The sequence below is a fragment of the Pristiophorus japonicus genome, chromosome 10 (assembly GCF_044704955.1).
Source record: "Pristiophorus japonicus isolate sPriJap1 chromosome 10, sPriJap1.hap1, whole genome shotgun sequence".
Classification (NCBI taxonomy): domain Eukaryota; kingdom Metazoa; phylum Chordata; class Chondrichthyes; family Pristiophoridae; genus Pristiophorus; species Pristiophorus japonicus.
In genome coordinates this window covers 131,926,139-131,953,606 of record NC_091986.1, presented here as the reverse complement: position 1 = coordinate 131,953,606, position 27,468 = coordinate 131,926,139, and the positions used below count along the sequence as shown (strand labels likewise).

Below are 27,468 nucleotides of genomic sequence, written 5' to 3'. Positions count from 1 at the left end.
TCCAAATTCACTTTCTACTTTTCTGTTGCCCAATTCCAGCTTTGCTTCTCTCCTCACTGATTATTCTCCGATTCCCATCACCCCCTGCCTAGCTATTTTAAACCCTCCCCAACAACACTAGCAAACCCTCATCATCATCATCATAAGAAGTCCCTCGGAATCGAGGAAGACTTGCTTCCACTCCTGAAGTGAGTTCTTTGGTGGTTAAACAGTCCAATACGAGAGCCACCCTGACCCGGTTACAGGTGGGGCAGGCATTCGTCGAGGGAAGGGGTGGGTGGGGCTGGTTTGCCACACGCTTCTTTCGTTGTCTGCGCTTGACCTCTTCATGCTCTCGGCGTTGAGACTCGAAGAGCTCAACGCCCTCCCGGATACACTTTCTTCATCTAGGGTGGTCTTCGGCCAAGGTCTCCCAGGTGTCAGTGGTGATGTCACACTTTACCAAGGAGGCTTTGAGGGTGTCCTTGTAACATTTCCGCTGCCCATCTTTGGCTCGTTTGCCATGAAGGAGCTCCGCATAGAGTATTTGCTTAGGGAGTCTCTTATCTGGCATGCAAACTATGTGGCCTGCCCAGCGAAGCTGATCGAGTGTGGTCAGTGCTTGAATGCTGGGGATGTTAGCCTGGATGATGTTGGTGCATCTGTCCTCCCAGGGGATTTGCAGGATCTTGGAGAAATCGTTGGTGTTACATCTCCAGCGACTTGAGGTGCCTTCTATACATCGTCCATACCTCTGATCCATACAGGAGAGCGGGTACTACTACAGCCCTGTAGACCATGAGTTTGGTGGTAGATTTGAGGGCCTGGTCTTGGAACACTCTTTTCCTCAGATGGCCGAAGGCTGCACTGGCGGCGATGTTGAATCATACTGATGGCGGCTCTGTTGAGTTGCAGCCCATCCGGCTTGTACAGGTCCCACCTACCATAGAAATGGTCCCAACGCCTCAGGAATCTAAAGCCCTCCCGCCTGCACCATCTCTCCAGCCATGCATTCATCTTCTCTATCCTCCTATTTCTGTACTCACTAGCACGTGGCACCGGGAGTTATCCGGAGATTACTACCTTTGAAGTCCTGCTTTTTAATCTCTCTCCTAGCTCCCTAAACTCTGCCTGCAGGACCTCATCCCTCTTTCTACCTATGTCATTGGTACCAATATGGACCATGACCTCTTCACCCTCTCCCCCAGAATATCTTGCAGCCGCTCAGTGACATCTTTGCCCTGGCACCAGGGAGGCATCATACCATCCTGGAGTTATGTCTGTAGCCACAGAAACGCCTGTCTGATGGGGGAAGTGATAATATAGAGAGGGATGGGTGGAGGTGCAAGGTAATTTGGTGTGAGTAAGGATGTGCAGGTGTAGGGTATGGTAGGGAAGGCAGAGTGATTGAGGTGTGATGAGTGGCACAGCAGGATGAGGTTGAGTGTGGCTTTGCAGTAACATTTCATGATCCACTGAGACCATTGAAAGGCTTGCGCCACTGCAGCCAGGTCCTCCTGATGACAACCCTGCTTGTGCCCTCCTCTGTAACGTGCAACTCAGCTGCATTGGTGTCCTGAGGAGGTCTCTTCCTCCCATTGGAAAGGAAAAGAACCTTCCTGCATATAGTGACTCCCTCCATAAACATATGGAGGGAATCATGGGAGAGCCTGTGTGCAGCCGTGCACCTTTGTGCAGTGCTTGTCAGTGTTGTACAGCACCTCAATGCTGTACAAAACTGACAGCACAAATGTCAAAGTAAATTTGCACATGGTCCCTTGAAGGAAACCAGCTGATGGCACATCATCAAATGACGTCACCAGCCTACTTCCTTCAATTGACCGGGAAAAGTTCTGGACGGGCTTAACAAGCCCCATCAGGAGAACGTCATGTCGGAGGCCGGAATGAAGCCTGCAGCGGGGCCGTGACCCGCCACTGATGTCACCCACCACAGACCCACCGAGGCAGGGGAAATCGTGACCATTACAACTATTGTGTTTGCTAACTTAAGAGTCACATCACTTTAAAAATGGTCATTCATTATGCTTTGAAATGTTTCAACATGCTAGATATACTATATTAATGCATATTTTAATTGAAAGTTTCATAATTGTGCTGGAGGAGGAAAAAACATGGCAGTGCTCTGTACATATGTAATCAGAGGCACTAGCCTATGACTGCTGAGGAGATCTTGATCGAATGGCGAAGATAGGATTGTAGAAGGCTTGATATTGATCAGCACAAAGTGGCTGGCGTATCAACAGCAATATCAATTCTTGTGAATGAACTAAAGAACAGAAAATGCTGGAAAAACACAGCAGTGAACATAGATAGAGAATCTACGGTTCAACATTTCGAGCCAGGCCCGTCCTCAGAGCTGGAAAAACGTCAGACAAGCATTTTAATAAAATCAGAAAAATAAAAAAAAAGGTGAGGGTGAAAGATAATGAACTAAACATCCTGTTCTGCAATAGAGTGTGAATTGAGATATGTGGTGTTAATGCCCCCTAGTTTCTGACCGTGCATGTGTGCAACTGACATTTTGCCCCATTACGTAATAATACATCTTGCATAATATGCAAAAGGACAAAAGAGAAATGTAAAGGGTGCAAGCACTGTGCATATCAACTTCAAGCCAACTAGAATTTAATGGTACGAAAACAGAAAATGCTGGAAATCTCAGCAGGTCAGGCAGGATTTAGTGGTATATTTGTATTTTTACACTATACTTCACATAGGAATTGAATATTAGGAAAATCGAAGCCATTGTTTTCAGTCCCTGTCATAAACTCCATTCCCTAGCCACTGACTCCATCCCTCTCCCCAACTTCTGTCTGAGGCTGAACCAGACTGTTCGCAACCTTGGTGTCATATTTATACCTGAAATGAGCTTTCGACCACATATCTGCAGCATAACTAAGACCGCCTATTTCAACCTCCACAATATTGCCCATCTCCGCCCTTGCCTCAGCTCATCTGCTGCTGAAGCTCTCATCCAAGTCCCGCTCACCCATCACCCTTGTGCTCACTGACCGACATTGGCTTCCAGTTAAGCAATGCCTCGATTTCAAAACTCTCATCCTTATTTTCAAATCTCTCTATGGCCTCGCCGCAGCCCCCCCCCAACCCCCGCTCCCCCAAGAGATGTCTGCGTTCCTCTAATTCTGCCCTCTTGAGCATCCCTGATTATAATCGCTCAACCATTGGTGGCTGTGCTTTCTGATACGTCCTTACTACACAGTATAAATGCACACGAGGCCCATGCTTGAGAAGTCAGTCTGTGACCTGTCCTTTATTCCTTAGCACTCAAGTGATGAAGGTGGGTGGAGCTTCCCCTTTTATACCTGAAGGTCCAGGTTAGGAGTGTCTCCCACCTAGTGGTCAGTGTTCTCACGGTGTACAACTTAGGTCGGTTTATACATGGGTTACAATGCTGGTTGAATACATGACATCACCTCCCCCCCTAAAGTCTTATTGGGATCACAGGTTGAGTCTCTCTGGTGGTTTACGCTCCCTTGTAGAGCGCCTGAGTTGGGGCTCCGGTTGTTGGGCGCTGGCCTGAGTGTCTGCTGTTTGCAGTGCCTCAGGCCTGTCCGAACTGCCCACAGTGACTGGGCTCTCCTCCCTTTGGTTCCGGTGTTCGGTCACCTGTGGTGAAGTGAACTCTATATCGTGTTCTTCCTCTGCTTCTTCTATGGGGTTGCTGAACCTCCTTTTTGTTTGATCCACATGTTTGCAGCAGATTTGTCCATTGGTAAGTTTAACTACCAGAATCCTATTTCCCTCTTGGCAACCACAGTGCCTGCGAGCCATTTGGGCCCTGCAGCGTAGTTGAGGACAAAAACAGGATAATTTACATCAATGCGCCCTCGCATTCCTGTCATGGTAGTGATATTGTGACTGGCGCCTGCTCTCGACAATTTCTTTCATGGTAGGGTGTATAAGGGATAATTGGGTTTTGAGCATCCTTTTCATTTGCAGCTCTGCGGGTGGAACCCCTGTGAGCGAGTGTGGTCGGGATCTACAGGCCAACAGGAGGCGTGATAAGCGGGTTTGTAGGGAACCCCCTTGGAATCTGAGCATCCCCTGTTTGATTATCTGCACTGCTCGTTCTGCCTGGCCGTTTGAGGCCGACTTGAGCGGTGCCGTTCTAACATGGTTAATTTCATTGCCTGCCATGAAGTCCTGGAATTCAGTGCTTGTGAACCACGGGCCATTGTCGCTGACCAAGATGTCCGGTAGACCGTGGGCGGCGAACATTGCCCGTAGACTTTCTACCGTGGCAGAGGATGTGCTTGAATTTAAAATGTCACACTCGATCCATTTGGAGTAGGCGTCTACTACAACCAAAAACATTTTCCCCATGAAAGGACCTGCGTAGTCCACATGGATGCGTGACCAAGGCTTGGCGGGCCATGGCCAGGGGCTAAGGGGGGCTTCCCTGGACGCATGGCCCAGCTGGGCACACGTGTTGCACCTGCGAACACAAAGTTCCAGATCTGCGTCTATCCCTGGCCACCAAACGTGTGACCTGGCAATTGCCTTCATCGTGACAATGCCCGGGTGCCCATTGTGGAGTTCTCTGATGAACACCTCTCTGCCCATCTGGGGCATGACTACACGGTTTCCCCACAGTAGGCAATCGGCCTGAATCGAGAGTTCATCCTTGCGCCTGTGAAATGGTTTAAATTTCTCAGGGCATGCCCTGTACGTGGCTGCCCAGTCCCCATTCAGGACACATTTCTTGACTAGAGACAATAGCGGGTCTCTATTTGTCCAGACTTTAATCTGACGGGCTGTCACAGGTGAGCCTTCGCTTCCGAAAGCTTCAACAGCCATGACCATCTCAGCACCATGCTCGGTAGCCCCCTCAGTGGTGGCTAGTGGGAGCCTGCTGAGTGCATCAGCGCAGTTTTCGGTGCCCGGTCTGTGCCGAATTGTGTAGTCATAGGCAGCTAACGTGAGTGCCCACCTCTGTATGCGGGCCGATGCGTTTGCATTTATGGCCTTGTTGTCGGCCAAAAGGGACGTTAGGGGTTTGTGATCTGTCTCCAGCTCAAATTTCCTGCCAAACAGGTACTGGTGCATTTTCTTTACCGCATATACACATGTGAGCGCTTCCTTTTCTACCATCCCGTAGCCCCTTTCTGCCTGGGACAGACTCCTGGAGGCATAAGCTACCGGCTGTAACTGACCCTTGGCATTGACATGCTGCAACACACACCCGACACCATAGGACGACGCATCGCACGTTAACACAAGTTTCTTACATGGGTCATATAGCGTTAACAGATTGTTGGAACAAAACAAATTGCGTGCTCTATTAAAAGCCCTTTCCTGGCTGTCCCCCCAGACCCATTCGCGACCTTTGCGTAGGAGCACGTGTAGCGGCTCTAGCAGCGTGCTCAATTTGGGAAGAAAGTTACCAAAATAGTTCAGGAGCCCCAGGAACGAACGCAGCTCCGTCGTGTTACGGGGTCTGGGTGCTCTCTGGATCACTTCCGTCTTGGATGCAGTAGGGCTGATCCCGTCTGCTGCTACCCTCATCCCCAGGAATTCTACCTCTGGAGCTAGGAAGACGCACTTCGCCTTTTTCAGTCGCAGACCTACCCGGTCCGGTCTGCGTAGCACCTCCTCCAGGTTGTGGAGGTGTTCTTCAGTATCGTAACCCGTAAGGAGGATGTCGTCCTGAAAAACCACCGTCCCTGGAATCGACTTGAGGAGGCTTTCCATATTTTGTTGGAAGATCACGGCGGCCGAGCGAATCCCGAACGGACATCTTTTGTACTCAAACAACCCCTTGTTTTCGTGATGGTGGTCAGCCTCTTCAACTCACTCGCCAGCTCCTGGGTCATGTAAACTGAGGTCAGGTCCAATTTTGTAAAAGGTTTGCCACCGGATAGCGTCGTAAAGAGGTCCTCCGCTCTCGGTAGTGGGTACTGGTCTTGGAGTGACACCCGATTGATGGTGGCCTTGTAATCGCCACATATCCTGACCGACCCATCCGCCTTGAGCACCGGCACAATCGGGCTCGCCCAGTCACTGAATTCGACTGGCGAGATGATGCCTTCCCTCAACAGGCGGTCCAATTCGCCTTCTATCTTTTCCCGCATCACGTACGGCACCGCTCTGGCCTTGTGATGTACTGGTCTCGTGTCCGGGTTTATGTGAATCACTACCTTGGCCCCCATGAAAGTGCCAATGCCGGGTTGAAATAATGAGTCAAATTTGTCCAGGATCTGTGAGCATGATACTCGCTCCACAGAGGAAATTGCATTGACATCGCCCCATTTCTAGTTCATGACAGCAAGCCAGCTCCTCTCCAGCAGTGCGGGACCGTCCCCTGGGACAATCCAGAGTGGAAACCTGTTCTCCGAATCTTTGTGGGTCACGACTACCGTGGCGCTGCCTAGCACCGGAATGATCTGCTTTGTGTAAGTCCGTAACTGTGCGTCAATCGGCGATAATTTTGGCCTCCTGGCCTTGGATGCCCACAACTTTTCGAACTGTTTGATACCCATCAGGGACTGGCTGGCACCCGTGTCTAACTCCATTGATACTGGGATGCCATTGAGAAGCACTTTCATCATTATCGGTGGCGTCCTGGTGTATGAACTGTATACGTGCTCCACACGAACTCGCTGAACTTCAGCTTCCAGCGATTTCCCCCAGTGTCCATTTCTGCAATTTCTGCAGGTATTTTGCTCATCTCTGTAAACTCCGGCTGAATGTATGCCTCCACGCCTCCAGCATGAGTTGCGGTTTGAAACAAAAGGTCCCTTGCCAGTCGATCGTCCCCGACTGCCCCTGTTATTGTCCTTGAGTGCACCATTAACAGGTGTTGATGGCCCCATTACTGCCCGTATTGTCCCTTGCAATGGCATGAATCACTGTTCAGCTTGCCATTGTCTTTGTCAAACTCCCCCTCTGGGTTCGACTACATGTTGGGGCATGCCTGACTGCCCTTGTCTGCCTGGAGAACTGTGAGCTGCTTTAACAATGTTGAATCTCTGTCCCAACCATTCCTTGACACAGTACGTCTCGTCTGTTCTGCTAGTGGCCATGCTCGCTTGGTTTAAATCCCAGTTTCTTGTCGCCATTGATACGTCCTTACTACACAGTATAAATGCACACGAGGCCCATGCTTGAGAGAAGGTCAGTCTGTGACCTGTCCTTTATTCCTTAGCACTCAAGTGATGAAGGTGGGTGGAGCTTCCCCTTTTATACCTGAAGGTCCAGGTTAGGAGTGTTTCCCACCTAGTGGTCAGTGTTCTCACGGTGTACAACTTAGGTCAGTTTATACATGGGTTACAATGCTGGTTGAATACATGACACTTTCTGTTGCCAAGGCCCTAAACTCTGGAACTCGATACCCAAATCTCTCCACCTCTCTTTCCTCCTTCAAGATGCTCTTTAAAACATACCTCACCCTGTACTAATTTCTACTTATATGGCTTGGTGTCAAATTTCTATCTCATAATACTCCTGTGAAGCACCTTGGGATGTTGCACTACATTAAAGGTGCTATATAAATACAAGTTCTTTTTGTTTTGTTGTAAATATGTGAATGAAATTTAGGAGCCGAAATCCAGGCGGTAAACAAGGCGAGGCGAGACAGTCCCACCCCGGCAGCTAAATTGCCTCAGAGAGGAAGAGGAGCACAATGTCGCGCACTCCACTTCCTATCGGGGGTGGGACTGGGGCGCTAACCGCAGTAATTTTGCAGTGCTATGCTGAGAGCCGTTAATGGGGAGGGCATGCCGGGGGAATGGTGGCGTGGCAGCAGTCCAGCACAGAAGCGCAGTATGGGGCTGCAACAACGCGGCACGGACCCTGAGATTTCAACAAGGCAAGGTTGCGACCGGTATGTCAGCCATCTTTTAAAAATTGCGTGCCGCACCTCCCCTTTAATTTACACCCCGCGATCGCAGTGCAGCCCAGTTTGCGTCCCGCGAAGCTGCTGCAGGCATCGCTGGTGGCGTCCTCATGGGACACTACCGAATGTTCACTCCTGGGCAAAAACAGGTTGCTGCGCACGGCGATGACATAGTTAGCGGCCCCGCACCCGGCCAAGAGGTCGTTTGCGCTCCCCGGAGGCAATAACGTGAGGCGTAAACAACGTAAATTTCTCCGCTTTAAGACTCTACTACTATGACTATTCTATGAAGAACCATCCAAATTGGTGGTTCAGCAGTGAAACTATTGCCTGGAATTTTAATCAGGTGTCGGGTTGGGAGCGGGGATAGTGGAGGACTAGGAAACGGTCAGGAAACCTGCGAGAACAGGTTTCCTCCAGGTCCCTGATAAAACAACCAACCAGAGTTAAATGTGAAATGCTGGTTAAATCTGAGACACACCAGCCTCATTAGAACATTTAAACGGGAGACGGGTTGGCTTCCCACCTCCATTAAAACTAGAAGTGGGTGAGTCAGAATTCTGTTTTTTTATTAAATACTTTAATCTCCCACCCGACTCCAACCCACCCATTTTCTGGGGTTAAAATTCCCCCCAATGTGTCAGCTTCAGCCCAGCACCTGGAATTAGTGTCATGCCCCATGATCCAATGTCCATCACAAGTAGTACAGGGCAGCCTCAGACCAGCTCAAAGTACAACTCCGGAGGTCAGCAAATAAGAAACAAAAGCAGGAGTAGATCATTCGGCCCTTTGAGCCTGCCCCGCCATTCAACAAGATCATGGCTGATCTTCTATCTCAACTTACCATTCCATGGACTTTGGATTCGTTCCTATGGATTGATGGGTAGCTCATGTAACCCCACTTTTTAAAAAAGGAGAGAGAAAACAGGGAATTATAGACTGGTTAGCCTGACATCGGTAGTGAGGAAAAGGCTGGAATCAATTATTAAAGATGTAATAGCAGTGCATTTGGAAAGCAATGACAGGATTGGTCCAAGTCAGCATGGATTGATGAAAGGGAAATCATACTTGACAAATCTTCTAGAGTTTTTTGAGGATGTAACCAGTAGAGTTGATAGGGGCGAACCAGTGGATGTGGTATATTTGGACTTTCAAAAGGCTTTTGGCAAGGTGCCACACAAGAGATTAGTGTGCAAAATTAAGGCACATGGGATTGGGGGTAATGTACTGACGTGGATAGAGAACTGGTTGGCAGACAGGAAGCAAAGAGTGGGAATAAACGGGTCCTTTTCAGAATGGCAGGTAGTGACCAGTGGGGTACCACAAGGTTCAGTGCTGGGACCCCAGCTATTTACAATATACATTAATGATTTAGACAAAGGAATTGAATGTAATATTTCCAATTTTGCAAATGACACTAAGCTGGGTGGCAGTGTGAGATGTGAGGAGGATGCTAAGAGGCTGCAGGGTGACTTGGACAGGTTAGGTAAGTGGGAAAATGCATGGCAGATGCAGTATAATGTGGATAAATGTGGGGTTATCCACTCTGGTGGAAAAAACAGGAAGGCAGATTATTATCTGAATGGTGACAGATTAGTAAAAGGGGAGGTGCAACAAGACCTGGGTGTCATGGTACATCAGTCATTGAAAGTAGGCATGCAGGTACAGCAGGCAGTAAAAAAAGCAAATGGCATGTTGGCCTTCATAGCGAGAGGATTTGAGTATAGGAGCAGGGAGGTTTTACTGCAGTTGTACAGGGCCTTGGTGAGACCACACCTTGAGTATTGTGTGCAGTTTTGGTCTCCTAATCTGAGGAAGGACATTCTTGCTATTGAGGGAATGCAGCGAAGGTTCACCAGACTGATTCCCAGGATGGCAGGACTGACAAATGAAGAAAGACTGATCAACTAGGCTTATATTCACTGGAATTTAAAAGAATGAGAGGGCATCTCATAGAAGCATATAAAATTCTGACAGGATTGGACAGGTTGGATGGAGGAAGAATGTTCTCGATGTTGGGGAAGTCCAGAACTAGGGGTCACAGTCTAAGGATAAGGGGTAAGCCATCTAGGACCGAGATGAGGAGAAACTTTTTCACCCAGAGAATTGTGAACCTGTGGAATTCTCTGCCACAGAAAGTTGTTGAGTCCAGTTTGTTGGATATATTCAAAAGGGAGTTAGATGTGGCCCTTACGGCTAAAGGGATCCGGGGGTATGCAGAGAAGGCAGGAGAGGGGTACTCAAGTTGCATGATCAGCCATGATCATATTGAATGGTGGTGCAGGCTCGAAGGGTCAAATGGCCTGCTCCTGCACCTATTTTCTATGTTTCTATGTTTCTAATTAAACCTTCCTGCAATATCCCCATATCCCTTGGATAATATGTCGTTACTTAGGTATATGTGGGGGATAGGTTACACGGGTAGCATTTGTTCTCGAAACCTCAGCACTTCTACACGCGTAGCATATAAAAAGGCACACAATGTGGGAGTGTGTGTCTGTGCAATAACATTATGAATTTTGTTGGGACAAGACATAGAATAGCGTCCAATTGTATGTGGTCAAACCTGACTGAGAATGTTATTTTACACCTCATTTCCACTGGCTAGTTAAGACATTGCAAGGTCATCGCCAACTGATAATGTCCTCATTCAAGATATAACTAAAATACTTAAAAAATTATTTGGTCATTCAAAGCACACAAATAAATTGTATATATGTACTCTTCAAACTTGGTTTGATGTTAACAAATTGGATTATCCAATAATATGAATTAATCAATACAAGTAACACAGCAAGGTGGGAATTTAGTGTGAAAAAATTGAATCATTTAAATTTGAATTAACAGTAGTATACTGCAATATGAACGAGAAGCTTGTGTAAAAAGCATGGCGCTACCCTTTAAACAATTACTGAAGGCTTGGCTTATTGTGAACTGTTACCTAGCAACAGCAGTTTCATTCACATGCAGCTTCCAAAGCTCACCTTGTCTGAACGACTTTGAAACCAAAATAAACTAGTTTCCTCAGGAAAAGAATGGAAACAATCAGCAGTTTCAACTGATTGTGGAAAGTTTTCTGCTATCTGATACTGATTCACCTCCACAGTTTGGAACTTTCCTAATGAGATTCCTAAACTGGGAAACTTAAGCTGGTTTTCTGCTTTAAGTCAATCAATAACAAAAATCATTATTAAAATGAGTCAGCTGTGGCTCAGTGGGTAGCACCCTCGCCTGAGTCAGAAGGTTGTGGGTTCAAGTCCCGCTCCAGAGACTTGAGCATACAAATCTCGGCTGACACTTGTGTAGTGCTGAGGGATTGATACACTGTCAGAGGTGTTGTCTTTCAGATGAGACATTAAACAGAGGCCCCATCTGCTCTCAAGTGGATATAAAAGATTCCAAGGCACTATTTCGAAGAACAGCAGGTGAGTTCTCTCCGGTGTCCTGGCCAATATTTATCCCACAATCAACATCACTAAAACAGATTATCTGGTCATTATCACATGGCCGTTTGTGGGAGCTTGTGCACAAATTGGCTGCCGCTTTTCTTACATTACCACAGTGACTACACTTCAAAAGTACTTCATTGGCTATAAAGCGCTTTGAGACATCCGATGGTCGTGAAAGGTGCTATATAAATGCAAGTCTTTCTTTACGTTTCAGCACACCTCATCATGTGACTAAATGGGGTATTAATTCAGTTGGAAATAGATCATCATAAATGCTTTTAGCTATAAACAACTGCAGAGTGGTGGGTATGTATGTTGTATAAATACAGCATATTGGAAAAAAAGCAAAATAAAACTGACTATAGCCCAGTACAAACCTACTTTTACAGTACAAAGAGAGTATGATAGTGATTGTTGTGTAAACTATTACAACTAGTTCATCCATTAACCAATCATTATTTAGGTGCACTGCAATAAAGCAGTTTAGAATAGCAGCAGAATTCTTCGGAGATTATATGCAACAGTAAGGTACTACACAATACAAGGTGTGCAGATTATTTTTAATTTTGTGGGGGTTTTGGGGGGGGGGGGAGGAGAAGGGGACAGAAAAGAGGGGACATGGTTTAATTTCCAAGACATATACACAAGAACAGGAGTAGGCCATTCAGCCCATCGAGCCTGTTCCAGATCATGGTTGATCTATGCCTCAACTCCATTTACCCACCTTCTCTTTATACCCCTTGATACTATTACCCAACCAAACTGTCGGGACCAGTCATCAAAATGTCAACTGACCCAACACCCACAGCCTTTTGGGGAAGCAAGTTCCAAATTTCCATTACCCTTTCTGCTTCCTGATTTCACTCCTAAATGGCCTAGCTCTAAATTTAGGATTATGCACCATTGTTCTGGACTCCCCACCAGAGAAAATAATCTATCTGTATCTGCCCTACAAGAATCCCTTTGTCATTTTTAACCCTCAACCTTCTAAACTCAAGGGAATACAAGACAAGTTTATGCAAGCTGTTCTCATAATTTAACCCTTTAAGTCCCAGTATCAGTCTGGTGAATCTGCACTGTACCCCCTCCTTCCCAAGATGTGGTGCCCAAAACTGAGCACAGTCCTCTAGATGGAGTCTGGACAAAGCTCTGTACAACTGAAGCATAACTTAAAACCAGCTTTGTATTCCAGCCCTCTGGAGATAAAGACAAATCTTCCATTAGCTTTTTTGTTTGTTTTTTCTATCGTCCACTAGTTTTTAGTGATATGTGTAGATGGACACCCAAATCCCTTTGCTCCTCTGCAGTTCCTAATTTCTTGCCATCAAGAAAATATTGCAATTTGTCTTTCTTGGATCCAGGTCTGCAGCCTCACATCTCCCCACATTGAACTCCATCCGCCCAAGTTTTGCCCACTCCTTTAATCTGTATGTCCTATTGTAACTTCCTGCTCCCATCTACACAATTTACTGTGCCCAACTTTTAGCATCTCATTGGAGGAAGATGGAGTGGTGAACACTTCAAAGACAACTGAGGTAAAGGGCAAGGAGAAGAGTGCAAGTCGCAATAACAAAGAATATTGTTTTTGATCAGTGCTCTGGGTGCAGCAGAAGCCAAATTGGCCAGTCTCAAACAAGGTGCGATGAAGGCATACTTGCATGACAATGGCACATTCCAGGCCTTTAGAGAGAAAAGAAAAGTTGGAGATAGGTTAATAATTACAAAAACAGAGGGAGTTTGAGGATAGGCTTCTTGAAGTTTGGTATTATATTAAAAGTATACAAGCAAAAGGAATATAACTGGACTACTTACCACAGTGACAGCATCATTGAGCAGTGACTCTCCAAACACCAAGATATGAAGTTGCTCATTTACTTGGATTTCTTCAAAGACAGCTAGAACTGCAACAGGGTCCACAGCTGAGATCAAGCTTCCAAACAACAGGATCTGCATTAGTGTGATGTCACCTAAATCAAAAGCCTGAACCTGGCAAATTCCATATAGTGACATACTGATGCCAATTACATTCCATAGGGTTCCAACTACCGCATACCATAAGATAGTTCCAATATTTCCAAAGAAAAGCCTGCCAGGCATAAAGTAACCAGCATCAAGTACTATGGGTGGCAGTAAGTACAGAAAAAATACATCTGTGCTCATAACAGGGGGAGATCTCTCTTTAGCGCCAAAGATGATCCCTCCAACTAACAGCCCGATGATAATCAGCAGACAGCTCTCTGGCACAATTTTGGAGAGCTTATGATAGAGATGAAACCCTGCAAGAAAGGAAGAATATAATGTTAAACTATTAAAAAAGCAAATAAGGAAGGCTGTATTATACAGGACAATCAGCTGTTAAACAATATTTCAAGCATAAGCAAAATACTGTGGACACTGTAAATCGGACTGATAAAACAAAAAATACTGGAAACACTCAGGTAAGGCAGCATCTGTGGAGAGAGAAACAGAGTTAGCATTTCTGGTCGAAGACCTTCCATCAGAACTTATTTCAAACATGGAGGGGACGAATGCAGCACTGGTTCACAAGACACCCAACAAGATCTCAATCATTACAACAAAGGTCTATGCTACACTTAAAAAAAAAAGGCGAAAACAGCACATGGAATGTTGACAAAAGTCCAGTTAGTGCCTTTTAAATCAAACAAAAAAATGGCTAAACTCACTCAATGCAATTAACAGGGTTCAAACTTGGAAATAAATGGTTTATTAACCATCTCACCTGTATGTGCAAAAACAAGTGGTGTGCAGTGTTCTTCTCTATTGGGATATTCACAATGTCAAATGTAAATAAGTGTGTGTGTCTTTAAATCACAACTTCAAAAAGAAATTTTAAAAATGGACCAAAACAGGATTTGATGCAGTTCTGAGGATTTCGGATTCCTTATTTCCTCTGGGAATCATTACTGAAAGTGACATATGGAAAAAAAACTATTGTTGCTTTGTCAGTAAGCAAGAATAATTTTTTCCCAAACAAAGAAAAGACCATTATACAACTTCAGAAGATGCACTAAGAGCTTTACTGGATGCCCGTTATTTACGTTTAGATGCACCAATCTTTGCATGTGACATTTATATTGTGCAAATAAATAATTAATTAATTTCAATGTGAGTAGATTAGTGTAGCACAAGACAGCAAAATGAATCTATGACAAACCAAAATCATAATGAGAAACAAATGATTCATAAGAATAAATTCAGAGGATCAACATGTTCATGTGGAGATCTTGCAAAATAGAACAGAAATTGTATATACATAATTTTCTTGGATCATTAGATCAAGACCAAGTTGCAATTCAAACTCATTCTGCAATTATAGCGTAAATGCAGCCTACTCCAGAGTCGTTGATGATATATCTCCAGCGACTTGAGGTGTCTTCTGTACATCATCCATGCCTCTGAGCAAATCCCCTGGGAGAACAGGCGCACCAACATCAGCGTCCTCATTCAGGCTAACATCCCCAGAATTGAAGCACTGACCACACTCAATCAGCTTCGCTGGGCAGGTCACATAGTTCGCATGCCAGACATGAGACTTCCAAAGCAAGTGCTCCATGCGGAGCTCCTTCACAGCAAACGAGCCAAAGGTGGGCAGTGGAAACATTACAAGGACACCCTCAAAGCCTCCCTGATAAAGTGCGACATCTCCACTTACACCTTGGAGTCCCTGGCCAAAGACCGCCCTAAGTGGAGAAAGTGCATCCGGGAGGGCGTTGAGTCCTTCGAGTCTCAAAGCCGAGAGCGCGCAGAGGTCAAGTGCAGGCAGCGGAAGGAGCGTGCGGCAAACCAGTCCCACCCACCCCTTCTCTCAACGACTATCTGTCGTACCTGTGACAGAGTCTGTGGCTCACGTATTGGACCGTTCAGCCACCTAAGAACTCACTTCAGGAGTGGAAGCACATCTTCCTCAATTCCAAGGGACCGCCTATGATGATTCCAGAGTCAGGGCCCAGCCAGACATAAGAAGAAAACACAGTAAGATTCCCAAGAGGCCTTAAACCCTATATAGGTCACACAAATCTACCCTCATAGGTAGGCATAAAAAGATCCCAAGGAATATTCAAAGAAGAGCAGGGAGTTCTCCTGTTGTCCTAGCCAATATTCATTCCTCGATCAACACCACTAAATCAGATCATCATAAAGTGGCCAGAAGGCTTGGACGTGTATTTCCCTACTTCACGACAGTGACTATACTGCAAAAGTACTTTATTGGTTTTAAAGCATTTTCAGAAATCCTGAAGTAAAGCAAATATTAAAAAGGTAGAGTACTTTATAATTATGTTCACAATTTGTTTTCTTTAGCTGAACTAAACATTCAATTTACTCTCTGAAATATTCTGCAGCTGGTTGAACAAAACAAAATTCTTTGTCAGCACATGGTTTGGGGGGGCAGGGGGGACAGTTTTGATACAGAGCTCTACTAAACACAATCTCAGCCATTACGTGGTGCTGAGTGGATGCCAGAAATCTGCTGGGAGATTGGGATATGGGATATGGGAGGTGGGGAAGACAAAAAAAAACAAGAACAAATTGCTGTAATTTTTGCAGATCCATGATTGCAAACCACCTAAACAGCAGTAAAGGTGTTTTACGGAGGATCAGGTTTCTCTCCAACACTCTCCCCCCCCCCCACAAAAAAAATGCATCAATTAAAATAGCTTTGCAAAGTGTCCAGAAATCATATCTAGTTTTTTTTTGAGCCTCCAGAATGATACTCCGGTTTTGGAACTGGACTGAAGCCAAATGAAACCACTTATGAAATGAGACCTCAAGAACACATTAGTCAAATCTGATAAATACTGCAATAAAGGTGGGTCTGGAACATCAGTTTTGTACTCTTGTCTCCTCACTTCTCTAGAACAAAGAGGCTTTAAAATGTGGACATGCTTATTTGTTCTGCAAATATGGCCAACATGCTCCACCCTTTGTTTCTGATTTATCCTCCAAGGGGACCAGCCACATTCTGAAGTTTCACAGGAATGCGAACCACCCATCCCAAGGTCTCACTGACTTTGCAAATTGTAACTCGATCCACTTTGACTTCCTGAAGCGACAGAGGACAGAGCTCCCCAGAAGACAGTAAGGGCCAGCCAAAGTCCCGTACCCCAGTCCAAGTACATCTCTCCTCCAGCCGAAGTGCCTTACCCCAGTCCAAGTGCATACATCCCCCAGCCAAAATGCCTTGCCCCTGTCCAAGTGAACGCCTCCCTCAGCCAAAGTGCCATACCCCAGTCCAAGTGTATGCCTCCCTCAGCCAAAGTGCCTTATCCCAGAGCAAGTGCATCCTCTCCCCCTCCACCCCACCATAGATGGGGCATCGTGTACGGATTTTGTTAACAGGTTTATTGGGTATCAAGTGAATAGTGACAAGTGTCGTGACTTCTGGATATCATCCACTCCAACGATGTCCCTTGTCGGGGGTTGGAAGAATGTGATCCGTCTTATCCCACCTGCGTCTCTCTCCCCCCAGCTTCTCTTTCTCCAGCCCCCAGCCTCTCTTCCGCCCCCCCAGCCCCCAGCCTCTCCTTCCCTCCTGCCCCCAGCCTCTCCTTCCCTCCCGTCCCCAGCCTCTCCTTCCCCCCCAGCCCCCAGCCTCTCCTTCCCCCCCAGCCCCCAGCCTCTCCTTCCCCCCCCAGCCCCCAGCCTCTCCTTCCCCCCCAGCCCCCAGCCTCTCCTTCCCCCCCAGCCCCCAGCCTCTCCTTCCCTCCCGCCCCCAGCCTCTCCTTCCCCCCCCGCCCCCCCCAGCCTCTCCTTCCCCCCCCGCCCCCCCAGCCTCTCTTTCCCCCCTCCGCCCCCCAGCCTCTCTTTTCTCCCCCCTCCCAGCCTCTCTTTCCCCCTCCTCAGCCTGTCCCTTGCTTGCTCTCGGGCCCACGCCCACCGCTCTCGGGCCCAGGCCAGCTGAGAGAGGGGTGGCGGGGTGAAAAAAAAAGTCGGAGCCCTCCGGTCCTGCTTCACGGCACCACATGAATGGAATGATTCGGGCCGGGAGGGGGCGGAGCTTGACAGGGGGCGGGGCTTGTTGCCCGTCGGTCAAAAAAGTGCAGTACAAATAGTTACATCGTTAAAATTTATAATCTTGTAAATACTACCAGCAAATAGCATAATGTTTATCCAGTACTTAACATGCTGGGGATGTTGACCTGGTTGAGGACGCTAATGTTGGTGCGTTTGTCCTCCCCGGGGATTTGTAGGATCTTGCAGAGACATCATTGGTGGTATTTCTCCAGTGACTTGAGGTGTCTACTGTACATAGTCCATGTCTCTGAGCCATACAGGAGGGCGGATATTACTACAGCCCTGTAGACCAAGAGCTTGGTGGCAGTTTGGAGGGCCTGGTCTTCAAACACTCTTTTCCTCAGATGGCCGAAGGCTGCACTGGTGCATCGGAGGTGGTGTTGAACCTCATTGTCAATGTCTGCTCTTATTGACCACACTTGATCAGTTCCGCTGAGCAGGCCACATTGTCCGCATGCCAGACACGAGACTCCCAAAGCAAGTGCTCTACTCGGAACTCTTTCACGGCAAACGAGCCAAAGGTGGACAGAGGAAATGTTACAGGGACACCCTCAAAGCCTCCCTGATAAAGTGCAACATCCCCAATGACACCTGGGAGTCCCTGGCCAAAGCCCGCCCTAAATGGAGGAAGTGCATCCGGGAGGGCATTGAGCACCTCGAGTCTCATCGCTGAGAGCATGCAGAAATCAAGCGCAGGCAAGAGCGTGCAGCAAACCTGTCCCACCCATCCTTTCCCTCAACGACTATCTAGCCCACCTGCGACAGGGACTGTGGTTCTCATATTGGACAGTTCAGCCACCTAAGGACTCATTTTTAGAGTGCAAGAAGTCTTCCTCGATTCCGGGACTCCCTATGATGATGATGACTTAACATGACAGTACATTTTAAAGTTTTCAAGCATGTGAAACTAAAATGTTTTGCACGTATCATTCCCACTATCACAAGCACCTGTGAAAATTAATTTAGTATCTTCGCCATTCCTTCAACCTCCAGATCTCCTTTCTCATTTCTATTTAGCCCTACTCCTCCTTCAACTATTTTTATGTTTATAAAACGGTTCACCATTTCTCCTCATGTGCCATCTCTTTCTTCAGACACTCTTAGCCTTTCTGATTCTTTTTGCTTCCCCACTACAAAGCGCTTAATTTTTTTCTGCTATTAGCTCTAGATTTATCATAGGCCGCAGAATTTTTCAAAGGCTTTTCAATGTAACTGTTCAATTTATTCAATTTTGTTTGTACCCTATTGATAGATAAAGGGGTTGAAACTGGAATGGAGAGAGGACCTGACTAGCATTCCTCCTTCAACCAACACCACCAAAATAGTGATCTGGTCATTCATCGCATTGTGGTTTATGGGGTCTTTGGTGTGCTGCCATGTTTGCCACATGACAGGCATTGCATTTCAAAGTAATTTATTGCCTGTAAAGCACCTTGGGAGATAAGATGCTATATAAATGCAAGTTTTGGGGGGAAATAGTGATACTGTATACATTGGCAGTTACAATATACCCGAACAAGGTGGGTCTCTGCAGACACTGAAAGAACAAATGTCTGGTCACGAGCAAACGACGGCAGGAGAACAAGTTGTTTGGCATCAGCTGTAAAGCATCTTTAAATTCAAGGCTTGCGGTTCAAGGCTCAGATGGGTTATATTAGTTTGTCGAAGATTACTTTGGAAACATACCAAAATTAAAGGTACACAGTTATGAGTTTGTAACTGAAATTGTAAAGAAATCTAAAGACTTTATTCAATTTGGCTTTGCCATAACATTCAGTAAACCTATTGACACAAAGGGCACAGTTATACTATATACTGGCATTAGGCAGATATCATGAGGCAGAATGCACTGTAGCAAATCGCCAAAGCTTCTTCCGACAGCACCTCCAAAACCCATGACCTCTACCACCCATAAGGATAAGGGCAGCGGGTGCATGGGAATACCATCACCTCCAAGTTCCCTTCCAAGTCACATACCATCTTGATCAGACATACATAGCCATTCCTTCATAGCTCGCTGTGTCATAATCTTGAAACTCCCTAACAGCATTGTGGAAGTACCTTTAGCACACAAGCTACAGTGGTTCAAGAATGCGGCTCACCACCATCTTCTCAAGGGCAACAAGAGATGGCCAATAAATGCTGGCCTTGCCAGCCACTCCCAAATCCGAAGAATGAATAAAAAGAAAAAAAACAATCTATTGAATATGATGCACAGTCAGCAGACCGGAGTTATACTGCTGGTTGCACCTTTCAGTGCCTTACACATTACCTCGCGAGATGTGTAGAAAAGAACCTTTGAATACACACACAGCACCATGCTCCAGGCAACTAACATTTCAATGCTCGGGGCATTATTTCTCAAACAAATAAAATGCTTCCATAAAGTGGCCGGAAGGCCTGAGCATAATTAACAACGCGATTTCACACTAGGCTCCAAATACTTTGGGCTAAACATTTATGACCATCACGAGAGTTGCCGGCATCACCGCAGCCTTGGGTTAACGCTACTGAAAATGGAAAAGCGCTACAAGAGAAAAATTGATGCTGGGGTCTAAAGATTTTTAGCCCAGCACTAACTCACTCTCCTGGTAGCTTTAGTGCAGGTGTCCTCAAGTTCAACCAGCAAGGCCATTTACAGTGTCCCCCACTGAAATTCAGCAGTCTTCCACCAGTCATACTGCAGCCACTGCACTAGCACTTTGTGACATCAGTAGGATGCGACATCAAAGGCACACACAAGACAGTCACTAAGGGAATGCACAAGGGTGATGGTTGATTTCTTGAGGTCATATTGGATGGTAGATGTATAAAATTAGATTGGAAAGTTTGCTTTGTGGTGACTTTTATTTCAGCATTGGGGCCAAGCGGACACTGTGATGGTCAATAACAGAGGGAAGGTAAGGTGTGGGACAAATATTGAAAGGAGAATTGGGGTTGTGGTCACTGGCACCACAGGTAAATGATTCCATCCCGGATATCCCAGCCAGAAATAGGCTGCCTGGGTTGTATCCTTCCTTCTGCTTCCTCCTCTTCATCTTCCTTCTCCTCCCTCTGAGTGGATGCTGCAAATCTGAAATGATAGCTTAAAAAGCTGGAAATACGCAGTAGGTCAGGCAGCATCTTGACCCGAGACGTGAACTCTGTTTCTCTCTCCATGGATGTTGCCTGACATGCAGAGTATTTCCAGCATTTTCTATCAGAGGCCTTCTTTTACCATCTGAGGCCTTGCAATCACTCCCTTAAACATTTATAAAATCAAAAAAATGCAGTCCAAAAAGCTTAAATGCAAACCTACCTGAAAGATGTGCGTGTCTCTTTAAGGGGTGCTGAAAGTGCCTCGGTCAGTCTGCTGCACGCTAGGTTTACATGGCGAGCTTAGGACACAGCACTGATGTTGGCGTGACGTTAGCCTTTCCCTTATTTGCATGGATGTTACCGGCAGTGTTAACGGGCCTTTGAAAATAGCAGATGTCGTGGGTTAAGAAGTTTGCAGATTATACTAAAATCGGCTGTGTGGTTGATGTTGAAGAAGAAAGTTGTATACTGCAGGAAGGTATCAATGGACTTCAAGGGGACAGAACAGTATCAAATGGTATTCAATACAGAGAAGTGTGAGGTAATGCATTTGGGGAGAGCTAACGAGGCAAGGGAATACACAATACGTGGGTAGGACACTGAGAAGTGTAGAGGAACAAAGGGACCTTGGAGTGCATGTCCACAGATCCCTAAAAGGTAGCAGGCCAGTTAGATAAGGTGGTTAAGAAGGCATGCGGAATACTTTCCTTTATTAGCCGAGGCATAGAATACAAGAGCAGGGAGGTTATGCTTGAACTCTATAAAACAATAGTTAGGCCACAGCTAGAGTACTGCATGCAGTTCTGGTCACCACATTATAGGAAAGATGTGATTGCACTAGAGAAGGTACAGTGGAATTTTACGAGGATGTTGCCTGGACTGGAGAAATTTAGCTATGAGGAAAGATTGGATAGACTGGGTTTGTTTTCTTTGGAACAGAGGAAGCTGAGGGGAGACCTTGTGAGGTGTATAAAATTATTGAGGGGCATAGATAAAGTGGATAGGAAGAACCTATTTCCATTAGCTGAGGGGTCAACAATCAGGGGGCATAGATTTAAATTAATTGGTAGGAGGTTTAGAGGGGATTTGAGAGGAAATTTATTCACCTAGAGGGTGCTGTGATCTGGAATTCACTGCCTGAAAGGGTGGTAGATGCAGAAACCCTCACCACATTTAAAGGGTACTTGGATGTGCACTTGAAGTGCCGTAACCTACAGGGCTACGGACCAAGAGCTGGAAAGTGGGATTAGGCTGGATAGTCCTTTGTCAGTCAGCACAGACACAATTTCGGCTGAAATAGCCTCCTTCCGTGCTGTAAATTTCTATGATTCTATGACCCACCACCAGCAGGCGAAAGAGCCGCTCTCTTAACACAACTATTTGCTGGTAACGGGTGGCGTTAGGGCCCGAAATTTTTATCCCATTATTCCCAATGTAAGCCTAAATGGTATGAAACTACCAAAGAGAGTATAAATGAACCCAGCATGGCACTGCAGCAAAGCACAGCAAGAATAAGATTCCCCTTGAGGCCTTAACACCTTATTTGCACAACACATGTTTATCATCAATGCAAAGCTAAAACTGCTTCGTACCAATGCTAAACTTGCAGTGTAAAATGAACCATTAGCATCATCAGGCAGTCCCTCGGAATCGAGGAAGACTTGCTTCCACTCATGAAGTGAGTTCTTTGGTGGCTGAACAGTCTAATACGAGAGTCACAGTTCCTGTCACAGGTGGGACAGATAGTCATTGAGGGAAGGGGTGGGTGGGACTGGTTTGCCGCACGCTCTTTCCGCTGCCTGTGCTTGATTTCTGCATGCTCTTGGCATTGAGACTCGAGGTGCTCATCGCCCTCCCAGATGCACTTCCTCCACTTAGGGCGGTCTTTGGCCAGGGTCTCCCAGGTGTCAGTGGAGATGTCGCACTTTATCAGGGAGGCTTTGAGGGTGTCCTTGTAACGTTTCCATTGCCCACCTTTGGCTTGTTTGCCGTGAAGGAGCTCCGAGTCGAGCACTTGCTCTATTGAACCATGAACGATTTGATTGTCTGCCAATTTCCATTCGATGGATAATCAAGGCTCTTGATTACATAATGATTACATACTTGAAACATAATGAATGACAAAAGGACACTAGTCTCACATTGGTTTTCCAGCTCTCACAATGCAACCCTTAGTACTTATGACTCCTGCCTTTGTTCAAGGCGCTGTCCAAACAGCCCTTCCTTTAATTGTGGAAAAAAGTTAATCTCTTTCTGAACAGTCATGCTCAGTTTTTACAGCCATGAATTCTCCCTACCCTAGATTTACAAGAATGATACTAGAACTGAAAGTTTGCAACTGTCAGGAAAGATTAAACAGACGGGGGCTGAAGGCTGAGAGATGACCTGACAAATGTCTTAAAAATTAAGAAGGGGTTTTATAGGGTAAATGTAGAGAAAAGGTTTCAACTTGTAGGAGAGTCCAAAACTAGGGATCATAAAAATAAGATAGTCACTAATAAATCCAGTAATGAATTCAGGAGAAACTTCTTAACTCATTGAATGAAACAGAGAGTGGATCCTGAGAGAGTGGATCCTGCTACCATATGGAGTAGTTGAGGCGCATAGATGTATTTAAGGGGAAGCTTATGCTGGGAGAAAGGAATAGAAGGGTGTGTTGATAGGGCAAGATGAAGTAAGGTGGGAGGATGCATAAACACAAGCATAGACCGAATGACCGGTTTCTGTGCTGGAAACTTTTGAAGATCAAGCTACTGAAGGCAAAATTTCCCCTTGATCGCTATAGGTAATCGAGCAAAAACTGATGTTAACTTACCATAGCATAGATTTCTCACATGATGCATTCACAAATAAACTCTGCATGATCTCAACAGGACTAGAAGCATCACATCCCCATGGAAAATTTCCTCAGCTATATCTACAGATCCTCATAATCTATTCCTGCACAGAACTGTTTGAGCCCTGAATCATATTAAAAGTAGAATGCCATTGAAGTTTTTGCGTACAAATGTGTGATTTTAAAAAATTAACTAAACATTCAATTTACTCTTCAAAATATTCTGCAACAGATCAACATAAGAAATAGGAGCAGGAATAGACCATACAGCCTATCGAGCCTGCTCCACCATTCAATAAGGTCATGGGTAACTTCTACATCGACTCCACTTTCCCACCCTATTCCCATATCACTCGATTCTCTTAGTGCCCCAAAATCTATCGACTGAGCATCCACAGCCCTCTGGGCTAAAGAATTCCGAGATTCACAACCCTCTGAGTGAAGAGATTTCAGCTCATTTCAGTATTTAATGGCCGGCCACATATCCTGAGACTATGATCCCTCGTTCTAGACTCTCCAGCCAGGGAAAACAGCTGTCAATCCCCTTCAGAATCTTATATGTTTCAATGAGATCACCTCTCATTCTTCTAAACTTCAAAGAAGAAAGGCCCATTCAACTCAATCGATTCTTATAGGACAGCCCTCTCATCCCAGGAATCAATCTAGTGAACCTTCGTTGCACCCCAACTACAGCAAGTATATCCTTCCTTAGTAAGGAAGCCAAACTGTGCACAATACTTCAGGTGCCATCTCACCAAAGCCCTGTATAATTGTAGCAAGGCTTCCTTACTCTTATACTTCTAATCCCTTGTAATAAAGGCAAACTTACCATTTTCCTTCCATTTGCTTACTGTGCCTGCATGCTAACTCTCTGTGATTCTTGTACAAGGACCTCAAAAATCCCTCTGAATGCCAACATTTACTAGTCTCTCACCTTTAAAAAATAATCTACGTTTTCATTCTTCCTGCCAAAGTGGATAATTTCACAATTGCCCACATTATAAGCCATCTGCCATCTTCTTGCCCAATCACTTCACGAGTCTAATTCACCTGGTTCCATTTTTATCTATCTAATCATAGCCAGAGAATTATCTGTGATGGCTTCTCTTCCCGCTCCTGCACTGTTATCTCTGGTGTCCCCCAAAGATCTATCCTTGGCTCCCACTTATTTCTCATCTATATGCTGCCCCTTGGCAACATCATCCGAAAACGTAGCGTCAGTTTCCACATGATACGCTGATGACACCCAGCTCTACCTCACCACCTCTTCTCTCGTCCCCTCCAAATTGTCAAACTGCTTGTCCAACACCCAGTTCTGGATTAGCAGATACTTTCTCCAATTAAATATTGGGAAGACCGAAGTCATGTTTTTAGGTCCCCGCCACAAACTCCGTTTCTTAGCCACTGACTCCATCCCACTCCCCAACATTTGTCTGAGGCTGAACCACACTGTTCGCAACCTTGATGTCATATTTGACCCAGAAATGAGCTCTGACCACTTATCTGCGGTATAATTAAGATTGCCTATTTCCACCTCCGTAACATCACCCGTCTCCGTCCTTGCCTCAGCTCATCCACTGCTGAAACCCTCATCCATGCCTTTGTTACCTCGAGACTTGACTATTTCAATGCACTCCTGGCTGGCCTCCCACATTCTACCCAAACTTGAGGTCATCCAAAATTCAGCAGCCCATGTCCTAACTTACACCAAGTCCCATTCATCCATCACCCTTGCGCTCGCTGACCTACATTGGCATCCGGTTAAGAAACGCCTAGATTTCAAAATTCTCATCCTTGTTCTCAAATCTCTCCATGGCATCACCCCTCCCAATCTCTAATCTCCCCCAGCCCCAACAGCCGCCCCCACCCCCCCACTTCCCACCCCCAGCCCACCCTGAAATATCTGTGCTCCTCTAATTCTGGCCTCTTGAGCATCCCTGATTGTAATCACTTAACTATTGGTGGCCGTGCCTTCTGTTGCTTAGGCCCCAAGCTCTGGAATTCCCTCCCTAAACCTCTCTGCCTTTCTTTCCTCCTTTAAGATGCTCCTTAAAACCTAGCTCTTTGACCAAGCGTTCGATCATCTGCCCTAATTTTTCCTCATGTGGCTCGGTGTAAAATTTTTTATCTTTAATACACCTGTGAAGCGCCTTGGGACATTTTACTACATTAAATATGCTATATACTTTGTTCTTGTGTCTTGTTCTTGTTCTTGTTCTTATCCTCCTCTTCCTCACAGCTTTCTTTCCCATCTAGCTTTGTATCAGCAATCTTAAATATATTACACTCGGTCCTCTCATCAAAGTCATTGATATTGATCTGAAAATCCAAATATACTACATCCACTGGTACCCTGCTAGTTACACCCTCAAAAAAACTAATACATTTGTCAAGCTAAATTTTTTGTCAGCATACAGCACAACATGTTGGATTCCGCAGTATCATAGCAGGGGGCAGGAAACAGAGTTCCTTTTAGTGCTCTGCTAAACACTCAATCTGAGCCATGCTATAATACTGAGTGGAGGCCAGGTACCGTCCAGAATATTGGGTATGAGAAAGGGGTGCAGGAAGAAAAAGAGATTAACAGGATTTTAAAAAATGAGGTTTCATTAGAAGAATTGTTGAAGATCCATAGCTGCAATCCTCTTAAATTGGAGTAGGCTAGACAGGGTTGTCTTGTACATATCTTTCACACTCAAACCCCAACTGATCAGAAGTCTCCAAATAGAATATTTTTTGAAGCAATTTTGCAAAATATCCATGAGTCACTTCTAGTTTCTTGTCTGAATGCAGCATCTGGAAAAAGACACTCCCTTTTGTTTTGTGAAATGGACTGAAGCCAAGTGAAACCACAGATAAAGCATGATCTTAAGTACATAGTACACAAATCTGATATGAATACTGTAATAAAATAGGCGGCTCAGTAACTTCAGTTTTATTTTCATTTCTTCGAAACCAAATGGCCTAGAAGTCTCACCTGTCACGAGAAATTGGGGATACCATTCCCGAAAGGAGTACCGGGCTGAGCAAGCGCAGCAGCGATCCCTCATCCAAATTGGCAATGGTACAGAAAAGAAAAGCAGACATTTTTTTCAGGAGCAGCTGGTCACCTCCCCTTTAAATTTAGCCCCACGAGCAGTCAGCCGCCCGGTACACACCCCCTGAAGCTGTCATCGCCCGGCGCAGTTTCAGGGGGAGATACCCAACTTAGGGTCTGGGGCATTAACTCTGGCACAGGAGATCGAGGCGCAACTCCGTAATGCTACCGCTAAACTTCTGCCAAATTTAGCGAGAGTCGTTAGTGGCACCGTGCCCAGGCGCAAAGTCGTTTGTGCCCCGCGCTAACCGGAGGTGCAAATGACCCCAATTTCTCCCCCAATGTCTTTTGAATTTGAGATCATAACCTTGTGAATAACTACACAAGCAAATTGCATCATACTTAAGCACTCAAGAATGGATAACGTTGTATAAAGTGTTATTTCAAGCATGAAAGTCAATCATGTTTGGCACATCACAAAATATATGAACTCTACGTTCTACCTTTTGGGCCCCATCATATCGCAGGATTATTTGGTCTGGAAGGAATTTTGCATAGTTCATATAAAGATGTTGCTATTAAATTAAGTTTTGCTCACAAGGGATTAAATTTACAGAAGAGCCATCTGCTGGGAATATCCTGGGGTTTCCGAGGGCGGGATCGATGGGGAGTCGGATAAGAAAGTAGTTTCTTTGACTGTGGGCCGGCGCAACGCACCTTTCCCAATGTCGGGTTTGTCAGCACTGGGCAGATCCAATAGGCAGGGGCGGGCGACCCAATCAAACTCATTATAATGTGCTTAACAGACCCTTAACAGGCTTTTTTCACTTACTTTTTAAACTTGAACTCCAGCTGATTATTAGGCAGCTTCATCATTTTCCTCAGCCACAAGCCGTTTCTGTGTCTATTTCCAGCACAGATTCAGCAGGCTTTCCACTTTCCATTCTCCATTCTCCATCCACTCTCACCTCATTGGACGAACTCTCTCACCATTGACAGAATACTTCACCTGCCATCTATTCCATCAACATGAGTGCCCTTTATACTCTCTCACCTTGGTCCTCAGAATCCCACCACGATCATCCCCAACACCATCAACCTTCTCCACAATCATCTGATGCTGCACAGGACACAGGGCATCAGCACCCGAACGCATGCTGCCCGGGAGGCCAGGGATGGC

At 45.8% G+C, this 27,468-nt stretch overlaps 1 protein-coding gene across 1 annotated transcript in view; it reads right to left on the bottom strand.

The window, feature by feature from the left end:
• LOC139275100 (sodium/hydrogen exchanger 2-like) overlaps positions 1-27,468 on the bottom strand; it is a 116,627-nt gene that overhangs the window by 75,383 nt on the left and 13,776 nt on the right. Inside the window, exon 2 of the mRNA XM_070892097.1 lies at positions 13,117-13,580. Coding sequence (XP_070748198.1) covers positions 13,117-13,580 — 464 coding nt within the window. The remainder of the gene's footprint in view (positions 1-13,116; positions 13,581-27,468) is intronic.